The following is a 12,264-nucleotide window of genomic DNA, read 5'->3' as shown; positions in this document are numbered from 1 at the left end:
ACAAGGGCTCTTGAGCAAGCCAACTGTATATACAAATGTACAACTATTCTTTTCTCCAGGCTTTTAAAAAAGAAGCTGAACTTTGTGTTGGAAGACTGGAAGGGAATAGGCTTCCTTTCCTTAGTAGAAAATAGGTCTGTTAATTGATATTTTGGCATCATGAGCTTGTAAAGAATCCTAGAAGGCTCATTCCACGGAGAGGGGTAGGAGGAGTCACCTGAATAATATGCCGTACAAGAGAAACAAGGGCGATAAGCAGGGCAGGGAACATCTGAGCAAGGAGCGTTTGACCTTTTCAGTAGGTCAGCTCTATGCCCTGAGCACCTGTCACATGTAATCAATAAAAATACACTGGGTGGTGCAAAAAGGCAGCTGAGGCACGGGAAGAGGGGGTTTGAAACAAAAGGAGGGGTGATTTGCTTTTGGACATAGAACTGGTATTATCTACTATCAATATTAGATGGACTAGTAAAATTGGGCCCAAATGCCAAGTTTAGTAAACTGACTGACACCCAGAAAAGGTTGAAACAGCATTCCTAACGATGTAAGAATACCTTTCAGGTAAGCTAGCAGATCACGGAGAAGGAGGTAAGACAGGGGTGAGACTTTCGCAAACTCATATAAACAGAAAGCAATGTGGTTTCTAACAGATCAGTACGATGGAGGTGACAGCTGGGAGGAGCAGCAGGGAGGGTGACACGTGGGGTGCAGGGGGCAAAACCAGGGCATGGTCTCCAATACCTGTAAGCACTCGCATGGCGCCGTGGACTGCGTTTAAGTCTCCGCTCACCAGCATCCCCATGAGCAGGTTGAAGAGCTGGGGCCAGGCTTCGGGCCAGTCCCAGTGAGCAATGGCTGACACCGCATAGGCCACGCTGGAGCGCACCTTGCTTATCGACTCTCTTAAGCCATTGGGCAATAGCTCCCGGATGACGATTTTTGCCTGGAGAGGAGAAAAGCCCACCTGCCATTAGACCAGGTTATAAGTGAGTGGCAGAGTCCTATCCAGTTCATGTGCTGGAAAAGCAATGTGTACAAGACACCACATATCTATGGAAAACTCCAATACGCCAACTGGACAAGTAATTCATCCAGAGAGTCTAACTATGGTCTCTAAACTTACGCTGTCCATTATGGTAGCCACCAGCTACATGCAGCCATTTCAATGTAAATTAATTAAAATTAAATGAAGTTAAAAATTCAGCTCATCAGTTGCCCTAGCCACATTCTAAGTGCTCAGCACCCATACGTGACTAGCGGCTGTACTGGACAGCACGGACACAGAACGTTTGCATAACGGCAGGAAGCTCCAATGGACAGGGCTGCTCTAGACCTTATACCTCAAAATTTCCTGGGGGCCCAGCATGGTTGCACAGCACTGGACTAACTAGAAATATTATTTCATGTAACCCTCAAACAACTCTTTAAAGTTGGAATTTTAGATATTTAGGAAACTGAAGCTTAGAAGTTAAAATATTTTTTGAGTATTTCATAGCCAGTAAAAGGCACACTGGCATCTGCACCCAGGTCCGCCTGGCACTCGAGCTCTCTCATCTGTAGCATGGCTCCCGCAATGCCAGCTACCAGTCACCCCACGGCCTTCTGATAGCTCCTTGTGGTCAGAGAACAGCCCTCACATCTCCACAGGCAGACAAGTCGAGTACCTCTCCTCACCCTTTCTGTGGTCTCAGGAGGCCTGAACCTCTCCGACTGGGCACACCAGTGAGTCTCCACGTACTGCTTCAAGATGACTGATGCCAGCTGTGAAAAGAGTAAGCCAAGTAGCACAGCAAGAAAAAGACTCTCTTCCCACATACAAACCATACACACTGCCCGATATATTCATCTGAAGTCTATCTAAATCTGGTATAAAATTCTAAGTTATTTATAAAGTGGCCTTATTCTTTCACTTTCCCATAAGAAAGTTTCACCACCAAGTACAGGGAAATTACTTATAAACTGGGCCAATCAGTCTCGACTTACCTGACGGATTGCCAACGCCCCCTGGGGATCTACGGTCAGCTCTGCCAGGTGAACACCAAATTCTGGAAGGGAAAAGTCTACTGTGAGTCCAAGGGCTCCCAGGAAAGCCATAACGGTTTACTGAGCTCTAACCCTGATGCCACAGGAAAGACTTCAGAGGAGCCTGATTCAGTGGCTGCAAGAGCGGCGATGGCTGCTCAGACCGGCTCCTCCAAGCAGGAGGCGCGGGGCAGGGCTGCTCGCGAGGCATGGTCCAGCACCTCGCACTTCCTCCAATCGCTGCACAGCCGTCTTGCCTCCCGTAGTATCTAACCGAACACCGCTGCTATCTAACCCCAAAGGAAAATTAAAAGGTGAGACTTCAGGAGTTGTCCAGATATACACCACCAGAGAAGAGATGATGAAGTCTAAGGAAATCTGGCTTCACAGGCTTAGTCCTAAAAATGCAACTGTTACAAGTGAGCAGTTTCTAACAAGCAACAAATGCATACTGGGAGGCTACAAACAACTCCGACTCCCAAATTAAAATTTAGATCCTTCAATGCAATCCCTATCAAAATCCCAATGACATCTTTTTGCAGAAACAGAAAAACTCATCCTGAAATTCATATGGAATCTCAAGGGACCCCAAATAGCCAAAATAATCTTGAAAAAGAAGACCAGAACTGGAGGACTCACACAAATCTACAGCAATCAATACAGTGCAGTACTGACATAAAGACGGTCATATAGATCAATGGAACAGATCACTCAATGCGGAAAGAACAGTCTTTTCAACAAATGGTGCTGGGACAACTGGATATCCATGTGCGAAAGGAGAAAGTTGGACCCTTACCTCACACCATAACAAAAATTAACTCAAAATGGGTCAAGGACCTAATAAGGCCTAAAACAATGAAACTCTTAGAAGAAAACATAGGACAAAAGCTTCGTGACATCATGACATTAGATATGGCAATCATTTCTTGGATGTGACGCCAAAGGCATGGGTAACAAAAGAAAAACTAGACAAATTAGACTTCATCAAAATTAAAAAATGTTGGGCCTCCCTGGTGGCGCAGTGGTTGAGAGTCCGCCTGCCGATGCAGGGGACACGGGTTCATGCCCCGATCCCGGAGGATCCCACATGCCGCGGAGCGGCTGGGCCCGCGAGCCATGGCCGCGGGGCCTGTGTGTCCGGAGCCTGTGCTCCGCAACGGGAGAGGCCACAGCAGTGAGAGGCCCGCGTACAGCAAAAAAAAAAAAAAAAAAAAAAAAAAAAAAAAATTAAAAAATGTTGTGCATCACAGGACACTATCACAGAGTAAAAGCAGCTACCCACAGAAGGGGAAAACTTGCAAATAGGTATGTAATAAGTCATTAACATCCAGTTACATAAAGAAATTTACCACTCAACAACAACCAAATGACCCAATTAAATGATGGGCATAAGACTTGAACAGACATTTCTCCAAAGATACATGAAGGCCAATAAGCACATGAAACGATGCTCAACATCACTAATCATTAGGGAAATGAAAAGCAAAACTGAGGTACCACCTCACATACGTTAGGATGGCTACCATCCAAAAAACAGAAAACTGCCGTCGGAGAGGATGTGGAGAAACTGGAACCCTTGTGCACTGTTAGTGAGAATGCAAGAGGGTACAGCCGCTGTGGAGAACAGTAGAGTGGTGGCTCCTTAAAATTTTTTAAATAGAATTACCATATGATCCAGCAAATTCCACTTATGGGTATATACCCAAAAGATAGGCAAGCAGTGTCTTGAAGAGATATTTATTTGTACGCCATGTTCACGGCAGCATATTTCATAATAGCTAAAATGTGGAAGCAACCCAAGTGACCATCGACAGATGAATGGATAAGCAAAATGTGGTCTATATGTACAATGGAATACTACTCAGCCTTTAAAAGGAAGGAAATTCTGCAATAGGCTAAAACAACTGCTATGATGGATGAACCCTGAGGACAGTACACGAAGTGGAACAAGCCAGTCACAAAAAGACAAGTACGTACGTACCCACTTCCATGAGGTACGTACAGTAGTGAAAATCATAAAGACAGAGAGTAGAATGGTGACTGCCAGAGGCTGGGGGACAGGGAATTGGAAAGTTACTATTTAACGAGTATAGAGTTTCAGTTTTACAAGAAGAAATGGGGATAGTTGGCAGCGAGGGCTGTACAACAATGTGAATGTATTTAATACCACTGAACTATGCACTTCAAGAAGGTTAAGATGATAAATTTTATATTAAGTGTATTTTACCACAAGAAAAAAAGTTTGAATTTAGATCTAATTTATACTTGCAAAGAAGTAAATTATCAAATATATATTTGTGAAAAGAGGAAGCAGAATGTAAGACCGAGAGCGCACCCTAATTTTCGCATCTTGCCTTCCAGGGCTGCGTGATCCAATATGGCAGCCATCAGCTACAAGTGGCTACTGAGGACCTGAAATGCGGCCTCCAAGAACTGATATGTGCTGGAAATGTAAGACTTGCACCAGACTGCAAACGCAGTATGAAACCAAATTCTGTGGAATATTTTAGTAAAGTTTATATCGATTACATATTGAAATAATACACTGAATACATTTGGTTAAATGATTACAGTATTAAAAATGAATTTTACCTGTTTCTTTTTTACCCTTTAGCTACTAGATGATTAAAACGTTCATGTGACTCACATTCTTCCTACTGGACAGCACTTTTTTGAGAACAGACAGCAGCTTTCAGAACTGCTTGGTCATGGCAGGTGCACAGGTTACAACAGGCTCACCATCCCACTTGAGAGCTGTGATCAGTGGGGTTAAAGCCTGGGCCCTGAGCTGCCGTGGCAATCCCTATCCAAATTCCAATGGCGTTTTCCACAGAAACAAAACAAACAATTCTAAAATCAGCACGAGGGAAGGGATGTGGGAACAGATGTATATGTATGACTGATTCACTTTGTTATAAAGAAGAAACTAATAAAAATAAATAAATAAATAACGTCTCCCATCAGGGCAACAGACTACTAATTTTGAAGTGGGACGATGAGGTCAGGCTGCTTCAGTTAGAAAGCTGGTTTTGCCCCTCACTAACCATGTCACAAATCCTCTACGTCATTTTTCTCATTTGTATATCATCTGTAGTAGTATCTACTGCAGAATTGGTATGAGATTATGTGAGCTAATATATATACTAACAAGAGTGTTTGATACATAGCAAGCAATCGATAAATGCTTTTTATGGTTGTGTACAGCCAAATTGTTCCTATAAATATTGTGACTATTTACAATTTTACCATTACCTTAAAAATTCCCACTTCTAAAAAAAAATTTAAAAAATAAAAAATAAAATCAGCATGGAACCACAAATGACCCAAACAGGCAAAGCAATCCTGAGAAAGAATAAAGTTAGAGGCACCATGCTCCCTGATTTTAAATTGTATTACAAAACTGTAGTAATCAAAACAGTGTAGTATTGGCATAGAAACAGACATACAGATCAATGGAAGAGAATAGAGAGCGTAAAAATAAACCCACACATACATAGTCAATTAATTTATGACAAAGGAGCCAAAAATATACAATGGGGAAAGGAGAGACTCTTCAACAAATGGTGCTGAAAAACTGAACAGCCACATGTAAAAGAATGAAACTGGACCACTATCTCACACCATACACAAAAATCAATTCAAAATAGATTAAAGATTTGAATGTAAAAGACCTGAAATCATAAAACTCCTTGAAGGAACCATAGGCAGTAAGTTACTTGACATTGGTTTTGGTGATTTTTTTTTCATTTGACACCAAGATTAAAGGCAACAAAAACAAAAACAAGTGGGACCACATCAAACTAAAAAGCTCTGCACAACAAAGGAAACCATCAACCAAAAACAAAGGCAACCTACCGAATGGGAGAACGTATCTGCAAATCATGTATCTGTTAAGGGTTTAATATACAAAATATATGAAGAACTCATACAATTCAATAGCAAATAAAACAACTGGATTTTAAATGGGCAGAGGACCTGAATATACACTGTTCTAAAGACCTAGAGATGGCCAACAGACACATGAAAAAGATGCTGAACAACACTAATTATCAGGGAAATGCAAATCAAAATCACAATGAGATAAACTCACACCTGTCACAATGGCTATTATCAAAAAGATAAGCAATAACGGGACTTCCGTGAAGGTGCAGGGGATAAGACAGGGGGTGCGGGTTCGATCCCTGGTCAGGGAACTAGATCCCACATGCATGCCATAACTAAGAGTTCGCATGCCACAACTAAGTAGCCCTGGAGCCACAACTAAGGAGCCTGCTTGCCACAACTAACACCCAGCACAACCAAATAAGTAAATAAGTATTAAAAAAAAAAAAAAAAGGATTAAGCGATAACAAGTGTTGACAAGAATGTGGAGAAAAGGGAACCTTTGTGCATTGTTGACGGAAATGCAAAATGGTGCAGCCACTATGGAAAACAGTATGGAGGTTCCTCAAAAAATTAAAAATAGAGCTCCCATTTAAGGCAGCAATTCCACTTCTGGGTGTTTATCCAAAGAAAATGAAAACACTAACTCAAAAAGATATATCCAACTCATGTTCATCGCAGTACTATTTATAATAGCCAAGATGTGGAAACAACCCAAGTGTCCACCGATAGGTGAATGGATAAAGAATACGTACGTGGTATGTATGTATATGTATGAGTACAGATACACACACACACACACAAAATAGGATATTAGTCAACCATAAAGCAGAATGAAATCTTGCCACTTACAACACTACGGATGGACCTTGAGGGCATTATGCTAAGTAAAGTAAGTCAGACAGAGAAAGAGGAATACCATATGATCTCACTTATACGTGGAATTTAAGCTCACAGACGAAGAGAACACACTGGTGGTTGCCAGAAGCTGGAGATGGGGGGTGGGCAAAATGGGTGAAGAGAGTCAAAAGGTATAAATTTCCAGTTATAAAATAAATAAGTCATGGGGAAGTAACGTGCAGCATGTCAACTACAGCTAATAATACCGTGTCCCATATTTGAAAAGTTGCTGAGACTAGATCTTAAAAGTTTTCATCACAAGAAAAACAAAAATTCCGTAAAAAAAAAAAATCAGTTGTTGTGCTATTATTTTTATTGCCCATCATGAGTACATTGTTCCATCATGAGTACATTGTTTGGCTTTCTTATCGATGTAACTAAAGTTACTTTCCATGGTAAGTGCTAACTATCACAACTAGATTCCACTGAAATAGCCATCCAAAGGGTATTTATGCAATACAAAAGCTTAATATCAGGAAAAAGTTGTTCCAGGCAATGTTCCATGTTCAAGGCTTATCCAGGTAAGCAGGTGAAAAACTACTGAAAATAATCTATGCCTTTTAAAATAATTAATTAATTAATTAATTTTTGGCTGCGTTGGGTCTTCATTGCTGCGTGCGGGCTTTCTCTAGTTGCGGCGAGAGGAGGCTACTCTTCATTGCAATGCAGAGGCTTCTCACTGTGGTGGCTTCTCTTGTTGTGGAGCACGGGCTCTAAGCACACGGATTTCAGTAGTTGTGGCACACGGGCTCAGTAGTTATGGCTCATGGGCTCTAGAGCACAGGCTCAGTAGTTGTGGTGCACGGGCTTAGTTGCTCTGTGGCACGTGGGATCTTCCCGGAACAGGGCTCAAACCCGTGTGCCCTGCATTGGCAGGCAGATTCTTAACCACTGCGCCACCAGGGAAATCCCTATGCCTATTTTTTTTAATGTTTAATTTTGAAATAATTTTTAGACTTAAAGTAGTTTCCTCCAATGCGTGACAGTCTTATTCTTTCCTTGTTTTTTATGACCCGACCACTTTTGATAAGTAATGGTCAGTATTTTGTAGAACACATCTTGATGTTCATTCAACTGACGTCTCCTCATGATCAGATTGAGGTCATTCATTTTCGGCAAGAATATCAGGGAAGTGATGCTGTGTCTTTAGCGTATCATAATGTTGATAAATTTTCTTATTGGTAATGTTAACCATGACCACTTGGTAATGTGGGGTCTGCTGGATTTTCCACTATAAAGGTACTGTCTCTCCCTTTACAAATGACAAAAATCTTCAGAGAGATACTTTGAGATTATGTTCATATCCTGTTTCTCTTCAGACACTCAACTGATTGATTTTAGCATCTATCTGTGGATCCTGCCTGCAACAATTATTACTGTGTTGTTTGTCCTGTGGTGCTTTTGTATTTCTTATTCTCTTTACACTTACTACTTACTTCCAATTCTTTTGTAAGGAAGCACTGTCCTGTCTCCTTCATTTATTTCGACCCATGTGGACCCATGCTTGTTCATTTCACTCCATGAGTTTTTTTTTTTTTGGCAGTACGCGGGCCTCTCACTGTTGCGGCCTCGCCTGTTGCGGAGCACAGGCTCCGGACGCACAGGCTCAGCAGCCATAGCTCACGGGCCCAGCCGCTCCACAGCATGAGGGACCTTCCCGGACCGGGGCACGAACCTGTGTCCCCTGCATCGGCAGGCGGACTCCCAACCACTGCGCCACCAGGGAAGCCCCACTCCATGAGTTTTAACCCAACACTCTCATTATTTGTTCTGTTGCCCAGCTGTTCCACTGTGGCCACCAGCACACCTTCTTACAGGCCTTTCCACATGTTCCCATCGTTTTTCAAGCCCTTCCTTACATGCTGTTATCACAGGATATTCTAGGCTCACCCTGTATTTTCTCTGCCTAAACCCTGGAATCAACTATTCCTCCAAGGAGCCCTGGTGCTTTTTAGTGGAGAATGCTATTTAGAGATCAAGATCTGGGCGCTACGTGTGCTCACTGCTTCTGGGATGTCACTGCTCCTAGGCCCTCTCAGAGAACAGCACTACGACATATATGTATGCATACTAACCTACGCTTACACATACATCTGTCCGTCCATCCGCCTGCCAATCCATCCATCTATCTACTGATAACACAAATGCCAATCCAATATCTCAAGATTCACCCTGCTTGTCCTCCTTATTTGTAATGCTTTCTCTGATAGTGATAAATCTGGCTCTCATTATCTACAGTAAAATTACTTATTTGTTCAATCTTAGTATACACAGAAGCTAATTACAGAACTATTAACACTCCTGTGAAAAACAGATATATTAACTGGAGTACAATTTTTGTGTACAGTCCTTTTTGACTTGAGTCTTACATTATGCAGTCAAAATACTATTTTCCAGGGACTTCCCTGGTGGTGCAGTGGTTAAGAATCCACCTGCCAATGCAGGGTACACGGGTTCGAGCCCTGGTCCAGGAAGATCCCACATGCCGCGGAGCAGCTAAGCCCGTGCATCATAACTACTGAGCCTGTGCGTTGCAACTCCTGAAGCCTGTGCACCTAGAGCCCGTGCTCTGCAACAAGAGAAGCCACCGCAATGAGAAGCCCAGACACTGTAATGAAGAATAGCCCCTGTTCACAACTAGAGGAAGCCCATGAGCAGTAACGAAGACCCAACGCAGCCAAAGATAAAGAAAATTTTAAAAACCAAAAACCAAAATACTGTTTTCCACAGTTACTTAGGTTAGTTCTTTCCTCCCACAACGCCTAGTAGTAGTTACACTGTTCATCTGTAATACAGTTAGGTTCATTTGTTACTAATTGCACCCTTCCATTGTTTGGTTTTAATTATTTACTTATTTTGGGGGGTATGTAAAACTTTATTATGATTCCAGAGTTAAAGCTACACAAAAAGGCATATGCTCCCTCCTCATCCCTACTAACTTCCTTCCATCCTTTCCCCAGCAGCTCCACGTAGGTGACCAATCAGTTTCTGGTTTATCTTTTCTGTATTTCTTTTGCATACAAGCAGATACATGTGTATTTTCTTGTATCCTCTTGTTTACATGAAAAGTAGTATATTACACTCTTTTGCACTTTGCTTTTTTTCAGTTAACATTATAATCTGGGGGCTTCCACGGTGGCGCAGTGGTTGAGAGTCCGCCTGTCGATGCAGGGGACACGGGTTCATGCCCTGGTCTGGGAAGATCCCACATGCCGCGGAGCGGCTGGGCCCGTGAGCCATGGCCGCTGAGCCTGCGCGTCCGGAGCCTGTGCTCCGCAACGGGAGAGGCCAGGACAGTGAGAGGCCCATGTACCGCAAAAAAAAAAAAAAACAAAGAAAACAAAAAAACATTATAATCTGGAAACCATTCCAAAACAGTTCCTCAAGATTCCTTATTCTTTTTTACGGCTGCATAATATACCACTGTATGGATACACATACTTTTTTCAGCCATCTTCCTATATATGGGCAATTGGATTGCTTCCAATTATTTTGCTTTTATAAACAATGTTGCAGTAAATAATAGTGTTCAGTATGTATTTTTATATTGTTAAATGTGTATCTTCAGGGTATTTTCCCAGAAGTGGGACTGCTGGGTCAAAAGTAAGTGCATTTGTAGTGTTGTCAGGTGTGGCCAAATTTCCCTCCAGAAGGACTGCACCAATGTGCATTCCCGCTAGCACTGTTAAAGAGTGTTTCTCCAGGACTTCCCTGGTGGCGCATTGGTTAAGAATCTGCCTGCCAATGCAGGTGACACAGGTTCGAGCCCTGGTCCGGGAAGATCCCACATGCCGTGGAGCAACTAAGCCTGTGTGCCACAACTACTGAGCCTGAACTCCAGAGCCTGCAAGCCACAGCTACTGAAGCCTGCACGCCTAGAGCCCATACTCTGCAACAAAGAGAAGCCACTGCGATGAGAAGCCCACGCACTGCAATGAAGAGTAGCCCCGGCTCGCCGCAACTAAGAGAAAGCCCGCACGCAGCAACGAAGACCCAACGCAGCCAAAAATAAATAAGTTTAAAAAAGAAAAAAAAGTGTTTCTCCACCACCTCACCAACAGAACATGCTTTAAAAATTTTGCCAGTCTGATGGAGGAGAAATGATATCTTGATGTTGTTTAATTTGTATTTCTCTAAATCCTGAGGGACTTTACACTATTTGTGTGTGTTTGATGCCTTCTTAATGACACTTAGGAGGAGGGGTGAGTTCTCTGTCCATGCCCCACCCCTTCATTGTTCTATTGAGGTTTTGGTCCTTTGTTTCTCAATTTTTAAGAGTTCTTTATATATTAAGGATATTATCCTTTTGTCTGTGGTATATGCTGTGAAAATCTCTCACTTTGTCAGCTGTCTTCTGACTGAAAAAAATTTCATCTCTATTTCTTCTGAGCTTGTTTTGAGATCCAAGTTTCTAATGTATAATTTCCCTTCTCTCTCAGGAACTCCTGTTCACATCTCTTGCAGGGCAGGTCTGCTAGTAATGAAGTCCCTCAATTTTTGTTTGCCTGAGAAAGTCTTCAGTTTTGAAGGCTGATTTCAGAGGATACAGAATTCTAGGTGGTAATATTTTTCTATCATCACTTGAGATATCTCACTCTACTCTTCTCTCGCTTATATGGCTTCTGAAGAGCGGTCCAATGTAATTGTTAATTCTTGTTCCTCTATGGGTAAGGTACTATTTTCCTCTGACTTCTTTCAAGATACTCTCTTTGTCTTTGGTCTTCTGCAGTTTGAATATGATAGGCCTAGGTATAATTTTGTTTGTTGGTACTGACTTTTTATATGGTGTTTTTTGTCACGAAAATTAAAATTTTAATGTAGTCAAATTTACCAATCTTTTACTGCCTCCGGATTTTGAGTCATAGATAGAGAGCATTTCTTTATGCCAAGGATAAAGAAAAATTCACCCATACTTTCTTCTAAAACTTTTATGGTTTCATGTTTTAAATATTTAGATTCCTAATCATTTGAAGCTTTTTTTTTTTTTTTTTTTTTTTTTTTTTTTTTTGCGGTACGCGGGCCTCTCACTGTTGTGGCCTTTCCCGTTGCGGAGCACAAGCTCCAGACGCGCAGGCTCAGCAGCCATGGCTCACGGGCCCAGCCGCTCCGCGGCATGTGGGATCTTCCCGGACCAGGGCACGAACCCGTGTCCCCTGCACCAGCAGGCGGACTTTCAACCACTGCGCCACCAGGGAAGCCCTGAAGCTAATTTTTTTGTATGGTGTGAGATACTGATCTAATTCCAAACGGCTACCCAATTGTCCCAGCACCTTTATTAAAAGGTCCATCTTTACCCCAATGATTTGAGATGCCACCTTTATCAATACTGCATTTCCATAGTTACTCGTGTCTACTTCTGGACTTTCTATTTTATTCCACAGTTCTATCTGCCTATTTGTGTGCCAGTGCCGCACTGCTTATTTTAATTATAGAGGCTTTACATAACGGTTTAATGTCTGG

The 12,264-nt window shown here is 42.2% G+C and overlaps 1 protein-coding gene across 2 annotated transcripts in view; it reads right to left on the bottom strand.

Annotated features, from left to right (window-relative positions):
• The window catches only part of IPO9 (importin 9), a 46,759-nt gene that overhangs the window by 27,134 nt on the left and 7,361 nt on the right, over positions 1 to 12,264 (bottom strand). For both annotated transcript variants that reach the window (XM_060091504.1, XM_060091505.1), the window contains exons 2-4: positions 1,984 to 2,045; positions 1,675 to 1,761; positions 742 to 943 (exon numbers count right to left, since the gene is read on the bottom strand). In XM_060091504.1, the coding sequence (XP_059947487.1) occupies positions 742 to 943; positions 1,675 to 1,761; positions 1,984 to 2,045 (351 nt within the window). The remainder of the gene's footprint in view (positions 1 to 741; positions 944 to 1,674; positions 1,762 to 1,983; positions 2,046 to 12,264) is intronic.

This window comes from Mesoplodon densirostris, chromosome 2 (assembly GCF_025265405.1).
Source record: "Mesoplodon densirostris isolate mMesDen1 chromosome 2, mMesDen1 primary haplotype, whole genome shotgun sequence".
Lineage (NCBI taxonomy): Eukaryota > Metazoa > Chordata > Mammalia > Artiodactyla > Ziphiidae > Mesoplodon > Mesoplodon densirostris.
Note: the sequence above shows the minus strand (reverse complement) of the source record. Positions and strands in the feature narration are given on the sequence as shown.